The following is a 22,258-nucleotide window of genomic DNA, read 5'->3' as shown; positions in this document are numbered from 1 at the left end:
TTTAAGTCAAAACGTCATGGGCCCAAGAGAACTGTTCTAGGAGTCAACAGAAAAAAAAATCCAGACATTTAAAAAAAATATTTATTTTGATTTTATGTGCATGGGTATGTTGGCTGCATGAATGTCTGTGTACCATCTCTGTGTGCCTTGTGTGTTCAGTGCCCACAGAGGCCAGAAGAAGGTGTCAGATCCCCTTAGAACTGGAGTTATGGATAGTTGTGAGCTGCCATGTAGGGCTGGGAATTGAACCCAGGTCCTCTGGATGAGCAGTTAGTACTCTTAACCACTGAGCCATCTCTCCAGTCCTCAGGATAAGTTTTACTCTGTGAAGCATCTTAATTGGGACCAAACTGAAATGGAGGCTTTTTTAGATTTTTAAATTTTATTTTATGTGTATAGGTGTTTGGGCTGCATGTCTGTATGTGCCCTACCTGCATACCTTGAGTCAGAAGAGAGTATCGGATCACTTGGAACTAGAGTTAGACAGCTATGAACTGCTATGTGGGTGCTGGGAACCAAATCTGGGTACCTTTCTCTGCAAGAACAGCAAATGATCTAACCACTGAGCCATCTCTCCAGTCCCAAAATGGAGAAATATTAACTAACCCTATACGATGCACTAATAAAATACAGAGAAACCATAGATTTCTAGGCATAGATTTCATAGGCATGGGGAGTAATTCCACAGCGAAGTAAAAAGGCTTGCATGAGACACAGCATGAACAACGGTTCCTGAGTGGCATCGGATAGTCACGCAGGCCCAGCCCCTCCTTTAGCTGCATGTGACCTTCCGGGAGTTCCCCTCGCCTCTCTGTGCCCCATTTCCCCCATCTATACATCGGAGCTATTAACTGTATCAGGTTTGGAAAGCGCTTAGCCTAGTGCCTGGCAAACAATCTATGTGAGTCCTTAGTGTATAAATTAGTAAACAGTCAGAGAGCTGTGGGGTCGGTCCCAGGGTTCCTGGGCAATCTCCCAAAGCAGGCAGGATGTTTTGAGTTCTAGTGGCCCTTTACCTGTTACAATGTTTCTGTCTTCCAGGTGTGTTCAATTTTACAGTGAGCCCACGTGTTTCGCCTAGGACGGTGGGGTGGTACAGAACTCACAGATGTTTATGTGAGTTTGGACCGTAGGATGGGAGGGCTGTATGGTTTGCATTAGACTGTCTATGTGGTGACTGTTTTAACCTCTTCTCTGCCGGAGATGAGAAAGCCCACCTACCCGAGCCCTAAATAAGAATGTGGCGGGTGGAAATGAGAGTGGCTGTGGCTGTTGGCTAACAGTGTCCACAGTACTTGACTGTGGGCAAACTTTACTGACTCTCCCAAAAATAAAGGGGATCTCAGCCAGGCATGGCGGACTGTGCCTGCAGTCTCAAAATTTGGGGTGTGGAATCAGAAGGTGAGGAATTCAAAGTCAGCCTTGGCTAGTTGGAGGCTAGCCTGGGCTGCAAGAAACCCTGTTTCAAAAAAGAAAAATAAATAGGAGACTCTCCAATCTCTACTAAAACCTTGTCAAGTATCTATAGGCAAAGAAAATTCTTAGAAGCCAGTGTGGGTAAGAGTTGACCATTGCTTCAAGCTATCTGGAATAGAAAATGATAGGACGTTGGCTGCCAACCTTCCCAAATGGCCTTCCACTTCAGCATCCCTGATCTCTTGCTCTCCAGCCTGCACGAAGTAGAGACCTTTGCTTTTGCAGAAGGGGCTCTGGGATGACCTTCCTGAATACCACACAAGTTGTAAGCCCAGGACTTTGCTCCACGGCTCTCATGGGTCTCATCTCAAACCACACTGTATTGTGTCTCACTCCAGGACCCCTGGAGCAGAGAGCTCCAGGACGGCTCTACCTCACTGCTCCAAGTCATTGAGGGGCACATTGAAGGACAGGGCTGTGTCACTGTTGTCCTCCCTCACCTGACTCCGGGCTCCAGTTGGACAGAGACCACGTCGGTCACTGTACCTGTCATCCTCTCCACTCCTAGACAGAACAAGGTACATAGCAGGTGTGCTTCAAATAGGAAATGGATGGAGGTCTCATGGGGGCTTGCACCTTCCTCCTGCACTCTGTAACCACGCCAGCACCAAGCAGAAGTCTGGGCATGTAGAAAAGGCAGCAGAAAGCCAAGGCCCTAAGTCAGGAAGCTTAGCCAAGAGTAAGGACTCTGAGCTGGAGGGGGAAGAACAAGGGTTCCAGGTACAAGAAGAGCAGTGAGCTATACCCCCACAGATGCCCCACCCACCTTACCCCCCAATTCTGGAAAACAAAACAAAACATTGGTTCCACTTTAACTGATTTATTGAAAAATAGAATGAAAATCACTTGAAAGAGCACATGATAAAAACTGTACTTGACAGGAAGAGGGGTTTGAATACAGCCCTGGGGTGGGAGAGTGAGGCTGGCACACTAGACGAAGAGGTGGGAAAAGAGGCCCAGGTGAGGAAATACAGTACCTGCTAAAAACTCTACAGCTAACCCGCCAGCGTCTCGGGCGGCGCCCAACATTCCTTCCTGGGCAGGGTTGACAGCTGGATTGGCTGAAGAACAGCATCCAGGTCATTTATCTAGAAAAGTTGGGAAATGGCATCCAAGGGAATGGAGGTCCACAACCTGGAAGGATTCTCCCACTTGAACCTGTTGCTAGAACTCCTGTCCGTGATGAACTGGAAGTCAGGAAGGTTCATCCGGGTCCCACCTCAGCCACCACCCAGCGGTATGACTTTGGACAAGTCATTTCCCCCTGTGGCCCTCATTCCTCTGCCGTGAAACAAGCTGGACTCAATGGCAACTTCTCTGGACCCGGCACTCGGCGATGTCCTGTCTGGCGACCTGCGCTGCGCTGGAAAACTGGATTGGCTCCTGAAGAAATGAGCCCGAGTGGCATGGTGCTGCCTTCCTCTGCAGACTGACAGCTCAGCAGTGTGGACATGCAGAAGGGTGAGAAGCACTCATGTCTACGAGAGGCCCACGCCCACTGCGGGAGCGCCCACTGCGGGAGCGCCCACTGCGGAAGCGCCCACTGCGGGGGCGCCCATGGTGCGGCTGGCTCTAAGGGAGCTCTACCCAAAGCATCTAAGGAGACGGGGACCATGCGGGCAAGAGAGGGCTGTAGGCTTTGGGAGGGGATGAGAAGAATAAGAGGTAAAAGCTACCCAGCACCTGGCCACGTGTCAAACTACCCACGCCAATGCCCTCCCCTCGAAGCAAAGCCTGGGCACCACTTGACCTAATAGAAGCAGCTCTTCTGGTAGAGGTGCCACACTTGGCACCGAGGTCCGTGATTTCTGTGAGGTGATCACCATCACAGCAGGGGGCGGCCATCGTCTCCCTTAACTGGAATCAAATGAGGTAGGCCAACTCATCCCTTTCCACCCTCCCTTCCCCTTACACAGGTAGGTGCCATCGTCCTGGAGGCACACGAAGGCTAAAACCCTTTCTTGACAGCTGAGAAGGCAAAGGAAGCTGACTGGAGAGCCGCTGTGTGTGTGTCCTGCACCTCCCGCCCCCACCCCACCCCCGCCACTCCGCTGCCAGCATGTGTCTGTGCCACTGAAAACTCCAAGGGCAAAGGCTCACCAAACCCATAGTGTAAGAGGAGGCCCTCACATGAGAGCGAGCGGTGGTACCCACTGTGAAGTTCAGATCTACACTATTAAGTATACCAGGTTTAAGATATTGGGGGGAGGGGTGCACACACCAATATACGCCTACATGTGTATGAAGGGACAAGACGGCACTTGGGGAAGACTGTGAGCCTGGCCTACATTAGTAAGGAGACTTTCTGCTCCCAAGTGTAAAACTGCCAGAGCCCACATATGACAACCTTTGGCAAGGTTTCCAAAAACCCTAAGCTGGGGATGTTTCCATAGGGACATTCATCCCAAGGTCAAGGTAATTCAGCAAAGCTTTATGAAGCAACTTCTCCACAAAAGGCACAACCGAGGGCCCCCAAAGAGCTAAGAGCATTTCTTAGAGCAGAGGGAGGCCCTAGCAGCAGAAACCCAGGACCCCTGGAGCAGAGAGCGCCACCTCACTGCTCCAAGTCGTTGAGGGGCACATTGAGGGGCAGGGCTGTGTCACTGTTGACAAAGCCCTTCATTAGACTGCTAGGATAGACACACCCCAGCTTCTCTGGGGTCGGGAAACCCCACACCCGGTAGAGGGATAGGCTCAACCGGTCCCCGATATAGAAGGGACCCACCCACTTGGCACTGCTGCCATTCTTGGGGAGAGACAACAAGAGGACCTGGTCACCCACATTCCACTCCTTCTCCTGGGTCTCCCTCTTGAGACGTCTGTTCTCAGCTTTTTCACTCGCTTTTTCCGCCACCCGCCAGTGGAGGTCCAAGAGCTCCCGCATCAGCCGCAGCAAGAAAGCATCCATCTTGAGCCCTTCAATGTTTGCACTGCTCAGCTCCCACCACAAGGGCTCCGTCAGCCTCATCTCGTCCCCAGTCAGGACCTGGTATGGGGTGGCATCTGGGGTGGAGGCCCTAAAGGCCAGGTGCAGTAAGGGAAGGGAGCTTGCCCACTTTTTGCCATGCAGGAAGATGAACTCCTTCAGGGCCCTCTTGAATTCCCAGTAGGCCTCTGAACTCATCAAACAGGGGAACTGGAGGGCCCTACTCAGCGTGGTCACCTGGGCTCCCAGGGCCAGCCCACAGCTCACCAGGACATGCCGGGCAAACTGGGGACCTTGGGCTGCCTCCAGCCTTAGGGGCACACCCCATCTCGCAAACACGTGCTGCAGTAGCACCTGGGCCACAGCCATGTGCGTATAGGGCTTCAGAGGGAACGCCTCCACCCACCGGGTATTGGCATCTGCCACAATGAGCACGTGCTTATGACCCTCCTCACTCGCAGTGACCGGACCCACCACCTCGATCTGCAGACTTGACCAGGGAGCCGTTGACCTGAGAGGCAACGGAGACTCAATTACTTTCAACTCACCACCTACGAGATTACGGGGAATGCAAAACAAACAGCTCCTGCAATAATCCCTCACATGCTCCTTGATCCCAGGCCACCATCCCAGCAACCGCAACTTCCTGTAAGTCTCCTCCAGCCTCTGGTGCCCCCCCAAGGGGATGTCATGCACAGAAAAAATCAGCTCCCTCCGAAGTTGCCTTGGGACTACCCAGACCCTGGGATGTTTTTCCCCCTTGAACATAAGCAGGCCAGTGTCTTTGTCGAGGCTGAGGGAATGAAAGGCGGAACTGAACGGCGACGACCCGGGCAATTTCTGCCCCGTCTGCAGCTTGGTGATGACATCAGCCAAGGTGCCGTCACTCAGCTGTAAGGTCAGCAAGTTAGGCTTCCTGCCTTTAGTATGGGGGGTCACCATGGGTGCTGGCACATCCTTCGGCAAATCCCACCACTGCCTGCCCCCTTGGGCACCCTGCTTGGCCAAATTATCCACTGTCACAGCAAATAGAGAGCCCCGGTAAGAGGTGCGGTAGATAAAGGGAAGGGACGAGAAGCCGGAAGTGAGAGACAGAATATAGGAGAGCAAGCTTGGATGAGGTAGCGAAGCCCCGTCGGATGAGAGGAAGCCCCGGGCTTTCCAGAGTGGCAGGAGCTCCCAGAGGACGCTGAAGATCCAGTTGCAGTGGGTGAGGAAAACCACCGGCTGGTGGGCCTGGCCAAAGCGCTCTAGGCCACAGGCCACAGCTGCCAGGTGGGCATAGGTGAGTGTATAAGGGGAACAGGAAAAGGTGAGCGAGACCGGGGGGCTGGTGGGAGACAAGATGTAGAGACCAAAGCCAGCACACAGCTCGTCGTCACGGTAGAAGCAATAGCCAGATATATGGATGCAGATAAAAGTAGACAGGTCAGTCAAAGGAGGCAGAAGCTGGAAAACGCGAGGCATAGAGGCAGCCGGTGTCAGCAGCTGGTTTTCCCCCAGCAGGCCCTGGAGAAGGGCCAATTCCAATTCCCGCTTGCCTTTGTCCTGCACCAAGAGAGACCAGCGAATCAACCAGGCTTTGGAAACCCGACGGCTTTCCCACGCCTCGTTGTCCGCCGTGGTCCGGGCGGCATAGGAAAGACGCAGAACCACTGGGTTGTCTCCAATGCACTGGGAGAAGTGTTTGAGGGCCCAGGCCACAGCATAGGGGCTGTCCCCGCCTGACTGAGGACCCTCACTGTCCTCATCGGGGAGGAGAGGTTTCGAAGTATAAGCGATGGAGTGCTTCCTTCCAGAGTGTTCCTGCTGCAGGATGGCCGTCAGCGACACCTGGCTGACGGTCACTTCCAGGTAGAAGGGCAGAAGGGAGTTGGGGGTTGACAGGCAGAGGGCGGACACTAAGGCCCGTTTCAGGGCCAGGAAGGCCTTCTCGTGCTCCTGGTTCCACTGCCAGTCTGGCTTCTGCTTGAAGAGGCTGTGCAGGGGACCCACGAGGGCTTCATAGTCAGGAATCGCATCCCGGTGGGAATCCATAAAGCCCATAAAAAAAGACAGGGCGGTGAAGTTGCTAGGGATGGTGAGCTGAGCAAGCTGGGCGAGAACTTGTTGAGAGGGAGCCTTTCCATCCCAGGGGACATCCAGGTAGGGGGAGGATACCACTGGCAGAAGGTCAATGTCTAAAGCCCCCTCAGAGGGGTCATGCAGGCTGAGAGACCGGAGGATTTCCTCAGGAAAGGCAAGGCATTCGACTCCAAACGCCGACACCAGGGAAGAGCCGTGGTCATCTTGCTCCTCAGGCTTTGATAGTTCTGGCTCCTCCATCAGCTCCTCGTCCAGGCTTTCCTCCCTCTTCTCCCTGACGGCTTCCCCATTCTGGGGAGCCACCAACGGCTCAGGATCAGCATCGTCACTCAGCTCTGAGATACTGGCTGAGCTGGGAGGAAGGGTCTTCCACACCTTCAAGAAATTGCCGATGTCCATGTCCAACCTATTAAGAAGGAGAGGGGGCAGCCCCACCCCCACAGATTATCCGTGGGGAAAGCCACATGTGTGGTCCCCCCACAGAAACCCACCTCACTCCTAGGAGTCCTTCGTACATGGCAGGGATCAGCCAGGAGCCAGCCCATAACTACTTGCTCTCCAGCTTAACATGTGCTAGAACTTCAACAAGGATTCTTCTGTGCTTTGAAAGTTTATCAAACCAAAATCTTACTGACTGTGATGGTCACTTTGAATCGCCAGCTTGGCACAATCGAGAATCAACTAAGAAGGCAGGCTCAGTGAAGGGCTGTGTGGATCGGGTAGCCTGGAGGCAGATCTGCGAGGGATCATCTTGATGACCCTCCCACCCTGGGTGGTGCCATCCCCTAGGCAGAGGCTCCTAGACTGTGCCAAGCGGACAAAGTGAGCTGAGCACTAACTAGCACACATCCATTGCTCTCTTCCGACTGCAGACACGACGTGACCAGTTCTTCCCAAGCTCCTGCCCCTGTGACTCCCCACAGTGTGAACCTTTCTCATTAAGTTGCTTTTTCCAGGGTATTTTATCACAACGACAGGTGACAAAGCTACATAGACTAAGACCGTGAAACATTTAAATTAGTTTTTGAGTCAATGGCTTGATAAGAGATGACTGGCAGCTTCCGCTCTTACCCCAGGATGAACCTTCCAGGGGAAGGTCAACCCTGGAGAGGAGGCCTGGCACACAATGGAGAAACCTCGGCTTCATTTCCACACACTGATGAAATGGCGGGTAGGAAACAAACTGATGAACTGGGGGTGGGGGTGTGTGGAGAGGTGGCCTAGGAAGCACTGCCCTGTCCACAGGTCCCAACCACGTTCCCCCGAAGGTCTCAGAACACTGGGGGCAGGGGGACAGCAAATGTGGCCCAAGGCACATAGAAGCCAGAGGATCCGAGATGCTACAAACCAGTTCCGCCAAAATGACCTTGAAAAGGTCACTTGAGCCTCCGATTCCTCGTCTACGAAATGAGGAATATGGTCATTTCCATCTAACTCAGATTGCAAGGACCAACGGAGATAATGAACATGACAGCACGTGTGTACACATAACTCTCTTGGACACAACGAAAGAAAAAAAAAGTTGCTGTCACACATCACCAGGAGCATAAAGCAAAAACACTCAAATGGCCCCAGACAGAGAAGAGATTCTTCTGCATGGAGTGGAATGCTACCTGGCTGCAACAGTGCACCACACGAATTTGCACGGTGTAGGTCTGAAGACAGCAAGAAAAGATTAAGCACAAATGCCAGTTGTGGCAAAATACATAAAAAGGTGTGTGTGAAATGTTAAAATCATAATATGAATAGTGGGTAGAAGCATCAAAATGTGGCAGATATATAAAGATATAAAACGGTCCAACCACTCTGTTTGCTAGATAAATGTTGGCTAACACCGAGAGGAGCTTCTGGTCAGTCCCGGGAACGTCTGGGAGGTAGAGAAGACCTGAGAAATTACCTGTTCGGCTTCTTCAGGAATTCATCCAAGGTGGGGCCATCACGGCCCAGGGGGTCATCTGGTACCATGAAGAGATTCCCCGCAAAGGTGAAGGGCAGCAGGCTAGACCCACAAGAGAAAGGGGCAAGAACATTGTTGAGCCCAAGATTCAGCCACACTCTATCGCCTCCACAGGGGCCGAGACTCCCCATTTACCAGCAGGTACTGGAGAGCCCTGTCCTAAGGCTCCTCTTCCTGGCCCAGCATCTCTTTCTGCCACGGGCTGCCTGACATCACTGAGAAATAGGGGCACAAGTCCCAAGGAATGTCTCACCGATCTCTGATCATCACTTTCTTGGAATTATTCATTAGGATGTGAATCTGCTCGTTAGTGAGGATGATTCCGTCTGTCTCCTCTGCCAGCTTTACCATGAACCTGCGAGGGAAAAGGAAATCACTAACCATCTAGGAACTACCCTCTCACTTTCTGGACCCTCTGGAAAATGAGCTAGAGCTCCCCAGTGGGCCAGACAGAGACTCGACCCTCTGTAATCAAGACAAGGCTCTACAGCATATCCTCTCTTCCATGTGGCCATCTGGGATCCCAGCATTCCCCAGAAGGTGTACCTGGTTGCACAGACCCCCAAGCGTGTATACAAGCACACACCCCTCCCAAACACACAGGCTCACGCAACACAGAACCCATCCTCTGGTTTGCATTCACGCACAGGTATTTTCTGCTCCCATTTCTGCATCTGTAAACTGTAGATAAAATACCCACCCCATATTGCTGCAATAATTAAACCAAGGTGATGCTTACGTGTCTAATTCAGCGCCTAGCACACAGCGCACAATATTCTTCATCAAAGCACAATACTCACATTTGTGCCAACGTGTACATCCACATATATACTAACACATAAAATCACGTGACTTAATAAACAAATCCATTCTTCTGAGGATCACTCTCCTTCTAAGGAGGGCTGTGACCAGGAAAAAGAGCTACCTACCTCCTTCTCAGCATTCCCTGGAATGTTCACATGCTGTTCCCCAAGTGCCCAGCAGAGGGCTCTTCTACAAAAAAAGCCATTTCCCCTTAAACCTTTGCCTTGCTGGATTTGGAGGATTTAACAAACTCACCCAGGACTCAGCTCTGGAAGCTTGGGAGGCTGGAGCGGCCCTGCCCAGCCCTTCACAACCTTGAAGGCTGGGTAGATTGTGGGGAACACAGGGAAGAAACAGAACCTCTCCCCACCCAGCATTCGAGGTGCCCAAGTGAAGCCAAAAACAGTCAGCTGAGCATCTGGCCTAGGACTATGGCAGGGCCTTGCTCACCTGCCCTAGGTCAGGCAGGGTCACAGACTCCCCTACACACAACAGTGCTATAGCCATGCTAGACAATGAATGCTGAGGGGATGTCAATGTTTAGGCAAACCAGGTCCATCTAACCGCATTTCCAGAGCCTTGCCCTAGGATCCATCTACATGCGGTCACATACACCGCCTCCCAGCATCCGAGCTTGGGGAGGGAAGATTGAAGGCATTCCTTGAGATATGAACTTTAACCCAAACTGGCGCCAGAAAGCCTAGGGTACCACTGCCACTAATTTGAAGGATGAGGCTCATCCTATCCAAGGCGATGAGCCTGGGCCCACAGGCCATGCTGGAGGAAAGCACAGCACCAGAGTTCCAAAGATGTCGGCGACCTTGTGCTTGGGAAGAGCCAACCTTCAGCCATCTCATTTGTGCGCCAATACCTCCTCTCGGACATGGCATTTGCCTCCATTTCCCCCCTGAGAAGATGAGACGGGACAGCATCCGAGACCACCCCGAGCCCCACAGAGGGACCTGGGGCATGGCGCACCTGTAATCATAGGTGGTGATCTTCTTGCCATTTTCCAGCTGGGAGGGAGTGATTGAAAGCATCTTGAGTGCGTGGAGCTGCGTCAGAAAGTGGCTCTCTGGGGGGGACAGAACACAGAGTCAGCGGGAGGGCTGAGTGAGAATGGGCCAGGGGGGGAGGGGTGGAAGAACAGAGCAAAAAGACAAGGCGGAGAAAAGCCCGGTGGTGCTGGAAGGGCTGGCAGCTGCGGGCACCTTACCTCTCACCCTCCGGGTCTTCTTCAGCTGCCAGGTGGGCACAAACACGGTGACCTCTCGGTGTCCTCGATTCCAGAAATACTGCACCGCCATGGCGATGCCCCGACAAGAGAAGAAGTGCTGGAGGCCGTGCCTGTGGGGCGGTGGAAGAGAAGGAACTCCTTCTAGAAGGCCACGCCTCACCACTCATCCCCTCACACTGGGGGCCCAAGCAGGTAATGTCCCAAGAGTGCCAAGGATGCCAGCAATACCCTCCCCCATCCACTTCCTGGCATCCCCCCCCCCCCCGCCCCGAGACAAGGTCTCTCTATGAAGTCCTAGTTGTCCTGAATGGAGCTTACTATGTAGACAAGGCTGGTCTGGAACTCAAAGAAATCCTCCTGCCTCTGCCTCCCGAACACTGGGATTAAATGTGGATGCGCCGCCACACCTGGCCTGCAGCCTCACTGCGCACACGCCTTGCCATGCGGTAGCCATTCAATACATGCCAGTTCCCTCATCTTTTGTTACCCATATGAGGTCAGGGAGGAATACCTGCCCAGCTCCACACACACACCCCCACCCCTACCCCCAACCCTGCACACCCAGTCCTTGGCTACTCACACCATGGCCACGCTGCTACCGTCGATGACCACTCTCCGCAGCCCCGGATTCCCAGGCTCCTCGGACAAGTTCAACTCGAAGGGTGTGTCCAAGGCCTCGTGGTACCTCTGGAAGCTGGTCACTGTGCTGCTGGCCTGTGGGTGGTGAGGTGACTGCCTCTGGGCTTCCTCCCAAGCCCCAAGAATTCCTTCCTTCAGGAATTGATGTTTATTTCTGGAGGCCACGGGGCTACTGGCCTGCAGCGCCTGCCTCCCAGCCTTTCCCTGGCCCTTCGGCGGCGTGGCAGCTCTACTGTTTGAAGCCTGGGCCTCACTCGGGAGTTTGACTGCATCCGAGGCCGGTCCTGCAACCGTGGGCCCCGTCTGGGCTGCAGACTTTTTAGATGCTCCGGAGGCTTTAGAAGCTCCGGGTGCTTTGGTGGTCGAGGGTGTGTTGGGAGTCGCAGAACCTGCTTTAGCAGCATTTCCAGTTTGAACTTTGGGGATTTGGGGACCTGCAGGGGTTTTGACTGAAGGCATGTTCTGAGCTGTAGGAATCTGGGGAGCTGTGGGTGCCACACGAGCTGCTGGTTGACCCGCCGCCGCCGCTGCTTTTTGGGCTGTGGGCGCCACAGGAGCTGCTGGATGATCCGCTGCTGCTTTGGGAGCTATGGATGCCGCAGGAGCTGCTGGATGACCCACCGCCGCTGCTTTTTGGGCTGTGGGTGCCGCAGGAGCTGCTGGTTGACCCACCGCTGCTTTTTGGGCTGTGGGTGCCGCAGGAGCTCCTGGTTGACCCGCCGCTGCCGCTGCTTTTTGGGCTGTGGGCGCCACAGGAGCTGCTGGTTGATCCGCTGCTGCATGTTGGGCTGTGAGCGCCACGGGAGCTGCTGGTTGACCCTCCGTTGGTTTTTGGGCAGTGGGTGCCACAGGAACTGCTGATATTGGTGGAGCTGGAGGCACTGTGGGAGCCGGAGGCTCTGCGTACACTGCTGACTTCTTTAGGGCTGGAGGCCCTTTGGGAGCAGCAGGCAGCCCTTCCTCGGCGGGTGGGTGTTCAGCTTTGGACACTGCTGTAGCCACGGGCATTTCAAGAGTTTCAGACACGGTTGGAGCTTTGGGTGCTGACTGGCCTGTCATCCCCGCACGAGCCACTGGCCTCTCTTGAGCTGCGGGTCCCCTCTGCTCGGTGGGCAGTGCTGAAGAGGACAACTTCTCTGGACCTCTACAATCCGACGGCACACTTCTTTGATCTTCCTGCTCGACTGCATCCTGGGGTATAGATGTCAAGGATGGCCCTGCTTGTGGAACACCCTCTTTGACGGCACGATCCGCTGGCACCACCGATAAACAGACGGCTTCTGGGGGGTCCTCTGGCCTCGGGTTATGCTCTAGGGCTGTCTCCTTTCCTAGCTCCCCATCTTCTCTACAAGGCTGGTTTTCTATACTGGGAAGAGGAGTCAGCTCTTTCGGTTTCCACTCCAGGTTTAAGGGCAAAGGACTCTGTCCTGGCAGCCTCAGCTGAATGGGGCCCATGGGTCTCTGCCAGAACGGCAAACTGAAGCAAGCCTGGGATAGGAGCCAGGCCAGGTGAAGGGAATGTAGCTCATTGATCTTCCTGAAAGTCGCTGCAATGGTCCCTGGCCACAACAGCCCAAAGGCTGGCCTCGGGGCCTGGGGCTTCCAGGATGGACACACACTCAAAGCTGACACTGGTGACTGCAATGAGATTCTTCTATCTTCCATCCTCTGTACCTGACTTCGCGGCAAGAGGGCTTGTGTGGGATTTGCGGAGACCTGGCTGCTGATGACCTGCACAATGGGCCCTTCCTCTTGAGCACGGTTCACCTCACCTTGCTTGTTGGAACGGATCCTGGAAAAAGGCCAAGTTTGTTGAAAAGGTGAGAAAGGTAGTTTGGTTCCTATTTCCTTGGGATCATGAGTAGGGACAGGGGTGGAGAAGACCCATGCTCCAGTACTTACTGTACTAGCTGGCATTCTGTCTCCAGCTCAGTGCTCCGGGCTGGCATCAGGGATCCAGCCGCTCCCACACTAGTTAACCTCTTTGAATTTTCTGAAGCCTGATTGAAGGTTCCTATCTCTAGGAAGGGTTCAGGGCTCTCTCCTATGGTCACCAGGGATGAGCCTTCCTTCTGCTGCTGGGCAGGGGAGATCAGCACCTCTGGGATGGAGCAGGTACTGGAGATGCCAGAGCGGCCCAGCCACTCGATGATGTCTTCCTTGCCAGCGGCATCTCGGACCAGGCGGAGGAGCAGCTCCTGGACCGAGGGGGGAAGCTGCAGCAGGTCTCCCGCATACTTGTCACCACGGATCCACACCAGGGCCCCAAAAGCCCGGGTCACCTCTGTCTCCCAACCCCCCCGGGGGGTGACCATAGGGACAGACCCCCAGCACAGCCGGGCCACCAGCTCCTCCAGCCAGTTCTGTGTCATGGTGAAAGACTCAGTCAGCCCACCCACCATCAGGGAGCCAGGGGGACCAGGCACCAGGTAAGCCAGAGTACTCCAGCAGAGGCAGTCCAGGAACAAGCCTTGTGCCCCAAGGAAGGCGCAGTGCAGGACCGGTGGATAGCGGACCTCCTTCCACAGCTCTGGGTTGCACAGACCCTTCAGATATTCCTGGGCAGAAAGGAGAAACAAAGGGAGCCATTTGTGAGCGGCGGCTCACCCTAGTCTGTCCTCTGCCCCTCAAAGGCCAACCCCTTGCTAAGCTTAATCCTCCCACAGCTGACACCGCCACCTCTTTCCAGGGAATGGTGACAGAATGAAGGAGACGCAGAGGAAAGACCAGAGAAGATCCAAGTGTGGCATCAAGAGACCTCACACTAGCTCTGACTTGGCCTTACTCAACGGGGAAGGATTGTAGGAAATGCGCCATCTTCTCAGGACCTCGGCCTCTTCACCTATAGCATGGCAGGTTTAAACTAGATATGCTTGGGTTCTGGCCCCCCTTGGCACTGCGGAGCTGCGTGGCACCTTGGGGGAAGGGAGCTACACACTATTTATTACTCTCATGTGCCAAGAACGTGGGCAGCCTCGGGCAAGTTATTAATTCCCTCCTCCCATCGGTGTCTCCCGTCCGTCCCTGCCTCGTCAGCCAAGCAACAGTGAGCTCAGTGAGCTTTGCTTACTTAGGATGGTGCCTGGCATGGCCTGTTCCCATTCTCCCATCTCGTAAGAGCTTGCCCAAGTGCACACGGCTCCACCGCGTCTGCACTGGATCACAGTCTATGTCTACCTGGCTAAAAGCAGAGCTCTCTGCACCTCCTCTGGCTGACGACACATGACTTCCAGGTAACCCTGTAGGATTCTGCCTTAATCCCCTTCCAGAAGCTCTCAGGCACAACCTGTACCCGTAACCATGGTAACTGTTGCCTGGTGATGTAGATAAGTTGCTGGGGCCAGTGTCCAGAGGACTCTCTCTCCCTCTCTCTCCTCTCTCTCTCTCTCTCTCACACACACACACACACACACACACACACACACACACACACACACAATCACATTTTGTCTAACTGGAAGAAAAGCCTCTAGTTCTCTGGCTGACCAGCCCTCATGCTTTCAGGGAGAGCAGCTGGTTTTGTCTACCTACCAGCATAATCCCAGGACCTTTGAGAACTCCTACACAGTCTCTTAAAACACTAGCCCGAGTGGACTGAGTTCACTCTCATGTCCTTCCACATCCATGTCCTTAACAATCACGCTTCTTCCTGCCTTCCCTGACCGTTACATTCAGTGACAAATGCCCCTCCCCCCCACTTTTTTTTTTAAATCTCCAGCAGCCATCTTGAAGGCCACACTAGCACCTCTGCTCAGGGGAGAAAACATTTTTCTCCTGCTTATTCTGTGTTTACCTCCTTCCCAAGTAAATTTCTTTCAGCAAAATATGATGGATACCCCAACCTCTCCCACCCAAACCTCACCTGGTCCCACTACCAAGCAAGAGCAAACGTGACCGGGTGCAGATAACTCTCATCTTCACAAATGTTCCCCAGCCCATGCGCCCTACATTCCAACTACACAAAAACCATGTATAAAGTCAAAGAGGCAAGCTAAGAAAGAAGATTGTGCGTGCTTTCTTTAAATGGGGTTGGGGATACAGGCCTGGGGGTGCTATGCTTATTGCACGAACATGAAGCCCTGAGCTCAGAGCTCCAGCCCCTTGGGTGACAGAGGATCTTGGAGGCTCACCAGCCAACCAGTCTGAGTCCTATGTTCAATGAAAAAAACGCTACCTCAAAAGGTAGGAAGGTGGAAGGGGGTGGAGAGACCGCTCAGTGGCTCAGAGTGCTTGCTGCTCTCTTCCAGGGGACCCAGATTCAACTCCCAGCACCCACATCTGACATCTCACAACTTTCTTCTAGCCTTTGAGGACACCGTCACACACTCATATGGTACACTTTCTCTTCTCTCTCTCTCTCTCTCTCTCTCTCTCTCTCTCTCTCTCTCTCACACACACACACACACACACACACACACACACACACAGAGCTTAAATAGTTATTGTTCCATCAACAGTTCACCACGTTTATGAAAAGTATAGCAATTGAGATCATTTTTAAAATAATAAATATGAACAAGTATTTCATTATTATGCCAGGCCAATAGATGATCTGATATATTCCTCTCTCCATCCTACAAAGGAAACCTTCATTATCTTCCTTTTTGATGAGAAAGGAAGGTCACATGTTCAAGCTCACTTACAGGCAGGGATACCCAGCACAGTGACCCCAAAGTCTAGGATCTTACCTATGATGTTACCTACACTGAAAAAGCAAAAACAGATAAGGAAATAGCAGAAATTTACAGTCCAGAAAATGATTTGACCCATCTATAGATAATTGACCCAGAAAAATAGGTAAAACATCAAAAATGAGTGATATTATTTATAAAAATATATTGCCTAATGTTCCATAGATCCTTTGTCACTTTGAAATTAAATAAAATATTAGCACCAAACAATATTATACCAGTCTATGGGTGTCAAAGTGCTTAACTTCACAGGATTCTCCTTTTTCTGTTTGTTGGTTTGTTTGGTTGGTTGGTTGGTTGGTTGGTTTTTTGTTTTGTTTTGTTTTTTGGTTTCTCGAGACAGGGTTTCTCTGTGTAGTTCTGCCTGTCCTGGATCTCACTTTGTAGCCCAGGCTGGCCTCGAACTCACAGAGATCCACCTGCCTCTGCCTCCTGAATGCTGGGATTAAAGGTGTGTGCCACCACTGCCTGGCTCTCCCTCCTTCTTGTAAGTCAGTATTCATCATCTGCCTTCAAGGGCCACCCCAATTTACATGGAAAAAAACTAAAAAGGCTAAGAAAAATGACAGAACCAAGAAGCTTTGAATTCAAAGAGTGAAGGGAGTGAGAAAAACAGGCTGAGCTCTTCGAGGAGATCAATCTGAAAACCTATTACTCCAAACACAGAGAGACAGACAGACAGACAGACAGACAGACAGACTTCTCTGCCTTCAAAAGTCTTACTACCGTTACTCTTCTCAGAAACATCCTAAACAATATGGACACAGTAAATAGGACACTGTTTTGTGTGAAAATTTTTAGTTTTTAGTTTTCATGCCATTTCACCATGTGAATATAGAACACACAAAACTCCGAGACATTTAAATGTAACAACAGCAATAAACCACCACCAAAAAAAAAAAAGAGTAGGCAATAATTCAGAGTTAGCCAGGTATGGTGATGCATGCCTTCAATCCCAGTGTTTACAAGGCAGGGGCACCAATCCCAGCACTCCGGAGGCAGAGTCAGGAGGATTTCCGTGAGTTCTAGACCAACCTGGTCTACAGAGCAAGATCCAGGACAGTCAGAGCTACGCATGGAAACTCTATTTCAAAAAACAAAAAAAAAAAGGGAGGGAAGAAAGAAGGAAGGAAGGAAGGAAGGAAGGAAGAAAGAAGGGAGGGAGGGAGGGAGGGAGGGAGGGAGGGAGGGAGGGAGGGAGGGAGGGAGGAAGGAAGGAAGGAAGCCAACAGAATGCTGCCTGAAGAAAGAAGTAAGCTGAAGCCTCAAAGTCAAAAGACAAGACTGTCTACATGCTGTGTGAGGAACTTGGAGAGCCATGAATGCCAGAAGGGTCCTGAAGGACTTGAACTTTTAGAAAGAGGACAAGAATTTTGAAATGTAAATTCTTTGGTTAAGAAAAAAAAAAGCTTACATTTAAACAAAAAGAGAGATTAGGTGCTCAGTCACAGCACATACATGTAGGCCAACATGGAGAAGGAGCACAACCCTTATTGAGAGCGTTTGCCAATTTCTGTGGTGTAAATGTCCTCCCAGTGTTATAACTAACCTTCCACCAGCTGACACGGCTCCTAACATTTTAGCAATGGGGGTGTGTGAGCCAAATCCAGCACACACCCAACCACAACCAATTTCCATGGTTCTGCTCGCTCTGTACGAGGGACAGGCCAGCTTCCATCTCAGAACTAAGCTGGAGCCCCAGAACACAGACTCCAGAAGCCACTTTATGGCCACTGTCTTTGGATTCCCTGTCACCTCCATCCATCTTCTCCAAAAACAAGAGAAGCAAACACGTCACCTCTCTTGTCTGGCACTCAACCTATTCCCGCAGTTAGTTGCCAAATAATACCGAAGGGATGTACAGGCTTCAGCCCTTGGCTCATTTAATCACTGTTCGACTCCCCTTTCCTCTTGTTGATCTCACCTCGAGGAAGCGGCTTCCCCCGGGTTTGTTTTTCTACCTAGAGTGTGATACACAGCAGCATCTCTGATATTTTCTAAATCCTGCCAAGCACAAGAACTTAAAAACACAAGTTTAACAGAAAATTTTCTGGAAAGGCAAGCACAAGTCATATTAAAAACACACCCAGGTCCTTCTTTAAGTGAGCCTGCATCGTTCTTGACCCCTCTCCCACTCAGACCAAAACAAATGACCCCACTGCTCCCCCTCCACCAGTCCCTAAGCTTCTAATTTCCACAAGTCCTCCAACCAGGTGACCTATATATAAAGGCCACTGTCAGAATGCAAAACTCCAGGCCCTACGGTACAACCTGACTCGGCTATACCACAGCCATATGAAAAACAAGACATCCTCACATTAGGAGATGCTCACAGAGCCCGTGTGGTAGTTTAAATAGGAATTGGCCCCCATTGACTCATCTGTTTGAATGCTTGGACAATAGGGAGTAGCATTATTGGGAGGTGTGGCCTTGTTGGAGTAGGTGTGGCCTTCTTGGAGGAAATGTGTCACTGTGGAGGCGGGCTTTGAGGTCTCACATGCTCAAGCTAGGCCTAGTGTGGCAGTCTCTCAGCTACCTCTCCAGGACCATGTCCACCTGCATGTCAACATCTTTCCTGCCATGATGATAATGGACTTAACCCCTGAACTGTAAGCCACTCAATTAAATGTTTTCCTTTATAAGAGTTGCCATGGTCATGGTGTCTCTTCACAGCAATAGAAACCCTAAGACAGCAGGTAATGGAAGTGTCTCACTTTATAAGACATCAACACTGGGAGAAAGACATGATGCTATTTACTAACAGCAATACCCAGCTTCTGCCCCCTTGTTGTCCTCTACACTTTGCAAAGTATTTGAACATGCATCATTTCAGATGGTCCTCACAACTCTCACATGAGAAGAGTGTTATTACATTGTTTAAAAATGAGGCCGGGCGGTGGTGGCGCACGCCTTTAATCCCAGCACTCGGGAGGCAGAGCCAGGCAGATCTCTGTGCGTTCGAGGCCAGCCTGGGCTACCAAGTGAGTTCCAGCAAAGGCGCAAAGCTACACAGAGAAACCCTGTCTCGAAAAATCAAAAAAAAAAAAAATGAGGAAAAAGAAAAAGGCTCAAGATGATTAGGCCTAAGCCTCTTCAAAGACCTGGCTCCTCTATCTGGACCATGATGCGGTGACAGCATGTCACATCCAGATCTCCTAACCCTTAGGACAAAACTTCATCCTCCCCACATTCCACGTTCTCCTGCCCCCGAAATTCTTCCTTCTGTTCACCACCAGTCCAAGAAAGGAAGTCACCCAGTATCCCTGCAAGGTAGCTGGTGGGGAGGGGAGGATTCCTTTAATCCCAGCACTCAGGAGACAGAGGCAGGTGGATCTCTGTGAGTTCAAGGCCAGCCTGGTCTACAGAGCGAGTTCCAGGACAGCCAGGGCGACACAGAGAAACCCCGTCTTGAAAAAAAAGAAAGAAAGAATCTCTGCAAACTATGGTCACACCAGCAGCAATGCTTCTCTCTCCAGGGCAATGAGGGAAGCATGGGGAAGCTGTCAGGGCCCCTGCATTGGCAGGGCTTGGAGTGAGAGCCTTGGGGGTGAGACTCTGTGGCCCCGAGAGACAGCAGTGCACACTGGAGCTGCCAAGCTTGAAGGAGCTGACCTGAGGTTCAAACAAAGCACCAAGTGAGGCATCCCGAACAGTGCTATTCGGGACTGTGCACAGGCAGGGGAGGCGGTGGGCAGGGGAGGCGGTGGACAGGGGAGGCGGTGGTGGGCAGGGGAGGCGGTGGGCAGGGGAGGCAGTGGTGGGCAGAGGAAGCAGTGGCCCGGTGGCAAAGGGCCTGTAAGTATACACAGGCTCTGAGTTCTGCCCCCATCACAAGGCAGGGGCCTTTAAAAAGGACGCACTTAGTTGCTTGGTTCTCCAAGAAGACTGAGCCGTGGTACTTTACAGTAACGGAAAGATCAAGACTATAAAGAACCCGAAAGCCTCTTGTCACCCTACCCCACCCTCTGCAACCCACGGGCTCCTGCACATCTGTTCTCTGGACAGACACCTCTCCCCTCCCCCAGCACCTCTGGCAGAACTGGAGAACTGCTGATGCAGCAGCTCCCCACAAGCGCTGGGAGAGAAATTTCCCAGCCTCCCTGTCTTCCTGTTGGCATGGTTGGGCCTCCCCGACCAACCGAGGCCTTTTCTAACTGGGATATGGGTAAAGCCCCAGCCAGAGACTGAGAGAAGGGAACCTAGGTCATTCCCACCGGAAAAGATAAGGGAATCTGAGGGAGTGGGGGACCTTGGGTGTGATGGAGGCAGAGGGAGGAGCCCAAGCAGAGAAGCTGGTGAGAGAAGCCTAGCCGAGCACAGGAACTACAAGCTGTGCCCTGGCCTGTCTAATACCCAACTACACAGAGCAGGCCCTTTCATCTCAAAAGTCCACAGTCCTCCTCCCAGACTCCCTGGCTTCCCAAGGCAGTGCCTTCCAAACAGATGCATTCCACCCTGAACCCCTGTGAGAGGTTGCTGAGCACAGCAAGAAAATGGGGCAGGGTCCTGGGTTCTAATCCAACCTCCACCAACCTCCTCCTACCTGACTCTGAGGACTTAGGCCCTCACCCTCTCTGAGCCCAAATGTCTCATCGAGAAAATGCCGACACTGTTCTCAAAGTATCTCTAGGGCCCTCCTCCAGTCCCAGGACCCAGAGAAGCAGCCTAGGATTTAAGCAGACAGAAAGGATGGAGGGCCTTCCAGAGTCTTGAGGAGAACAAAGACGCGTGTTGCAGAGGCCACAAAAATGCAGGCCCTTAAATGATCCCAAGATGGAAAAATCAGGGTTCTGAGCACTGAGGCCTGGCCGGAGAGGGCTCCAGAAAGAGATGTTCGCGGGGCAGAGGCTCCCCCAGCACACTTGAAAGGACAGACGGAACCCTTGGAGGACAGAAGTGACACGAGAAGGGGCTGACGTGACTGGCAAGAGAGGGGTGGGGCAGAAGAGAAAGAAGAAAGCACGGGGCCCGAGCTGGCGCAGCAGGTCTGGAGGGAGGGAGGCCCAGTACCTGCCAGCCAAGCGACGACAGAACCCAAGCTGAAGACCTCTGTGGACCGCTGACTCCCCAGGAGTGAGGGAGAGGGGTTGACCAGAAGGGTTAGGGGGATCTGAAGAGAAGCGGTTTACCTTGGCTTTGCCGGTATTCTCCTGAGGCCCCTCCAGCCGCAGCCAGAAGTAGGGGGTGTCGGGGCGGCTCTGGAAGGCATTCACCTTGACCCTGAAGATGCGCTGGACCTGGAGCCGCTGCCGATGCACCCGAGGTTTTGATTCTGACTGCACCATGAACCATTCCTGCGCCGGGGGTCTACCCCCAGACAAGAGCATGGCTGCCCTTCCTGCCCCTGGAAAGCGAGAGACAAGTGTCACCGATCGCAGCGCCAAGGCCCCCCAGCCACCTAGCCCTGCAGCCTAAGCCACGCCTCCCTTTCCCTGCGGCGCGCCCCCCGCCACCGCCTCCCTGCTGCGGGCTCTGCAACCCACCCGCCAGCGCTCCGCGCCCGCCTTCCCAGCTCAGTCGTCCCTTTCCGCCGCTGCACAGGAGACAAGCCCTTCCTGCTCGGGGTTGTAGCTGGGGGTGGGACCGGGCGGGATCCCGCCGCCCTCCTCCTCCGCCCCCTATCCCCCCACCCTCCTACCCCGCCTTCCCCCTCGATCTCGAAGCCAGGCCCCCAGGATAAACTCGCCTAGGCTGCTGGATGGCTTAAAGGGGCGCTGGAGAGCAGGGGGCGGGGCGGGGGGGGGGAGGCTGGGGAGGAGGGAGAAGGCCAGGCAGGGTCGTGGAAACAACTGCCTTCCACCCAAGTTTTGTGACCAGGGGTCAAAGTGAATTTCCTTCCAATTCCCCTTTCCTGGAAGGAAGGGAGAGAAAGAAAAGTTGGTCTCTGAGACCCTGTTTTGAGATTTCAAGCAGGGTTCTACACACACACACACACACACACACACACACACACACACACACACACCACTCCTTCACATACGCACACACACACCACCCCACTCCTTGATCTGCACCTCCCTATAAGACCCCGGACCTGACCCACCTCTGTGGCAGGAAAGGGTTAAAGGAGAATGGGGTGGAGAGCCCACAGAGGCTAGGGCCTGCAGAAACTCTGGGCTGGAGACCAAGCAGGAAGTAAAGGGTAAGAGCGCTCTCACCCCCGACTCAAGTCTGGGGACTGCCTGGAACTGGCCCACAGCCCAGACCCTGCGGAAGCCCCCCGGGGCTGGAGGGGCAAGGGAGTCAGCTGCCCGAGTTTTCAAGCTTGAGTTGTGAGAGCCCCTTTTCAACAAGTGTGAGTCAGGTTGTGAGGAGCCGGTGGGAGGAGGCAGGGTCGCCTTCCCCCTTATCCACAGCCAGCTGGCTGGCTTCAGTGGTCCAAGACTAGCCCCTGGCTGGGGACACCTTCAAAACCCTGGCTGCCCTGGGAGGCATCCTCCGTA

At 53.0% G+C, this 22,258-nt stretch overlaps 1 protein-coding gene across 2 annotated transcripts; it reads right to left on the bottom strand.

The window, feature by feature from the left end:
• Positions 1 to 2,276: 2,276 nt before the first annotated feature.
• Positions 2,277 to 21,410, bottom strand: Nynrin (NYN domain and retroviral integrase containing). Of its 2 annotated transcripts, none has more exons than XM_042284910.2 (9): positions 21,299 to 21,410; positions 20,945 to 21,159; positions 13,027 to 13,682; positions 11,066 to 12,916; positions 10,465 to 10,595; positions 10,227 to 10,323; positions 8,698 to 8,799; positions 8,385 to 8,486; positions 2,277 to 6,893 (listed from the first exon to the last, which is right to left on the bottom strand). In XM_042284910.2, exons 2-9 carry the CDS (start codon positions 21,140 to 21,142, stop codon positions 4,031 to 4,033), a joined length of 6,000 nt encoding a protein of 1,999 aa, XP_042140844.2. In that variant the 5' UTR covers positions 21,143 to 21,159; positions 21,299 to 21,410; the 3' UTR covers positions 2,277 to 4,030. The 2 variants fall into 2 exon arrangements, with proteins under 2 accessions (XP_042140844.2, XP_076401162.1); XM_076545047.1 differs by lacking the exon at positions 21,299 to 21,410 and having other exon boundaries at positions 13,027 to 13,322; positions 13,524 to 13,682; positions 20,945 to 21,269.
• Between the last annotated feature and the right edge of the window lie 848 nt (positions 21,411 to 22,258).

This window comes from Peromyscus maniculatus, chromosome 9 (assembly GCF_049852395.1).
Source record: "Peromyscus maniculatus bairdii isolate BWxNUB_F1_BW_parent chromosome 9, HU_Pman_BW_mat_3.1, whole genome shotgun sequence".
NCBI classification, from domain to species: Eukaryota; Metazoa; Chordata; class Mammalia; order Rodentia; family Cricetidae; genus Peromyscus; species Peromyscus maniculatus.
Note: the sequence above shows the minus strand (reverse complement) of the source record. Positions and strands in the feature narration are given on the sequence as shown.

Bases quoted from the DNA above. Each gene is read 5' to 3' on its own strand.
- Nynrin (XM_042284910.2), bottom strand. From the start codon at position 21,142: ATGCTCTTGTCTGGGGGTAGACCCCCGGCGCAGGAATGGTTCATGGTG. The intron at 13,683-20,944 runs GTAAACCGCTTC...CTTTCTGCCCAG, and splicing joins AGAATACCGGCAAAGCCAAG to GAATATCTGAAGGGTCTGTG. The intron at 6,894-8,384 runs GTAATTTCTCAG...CCTTCTTAATAG, and splicing joins TTCCTGAAGAAGCCGAACAG to GTTGGACATGGACATCGGCA.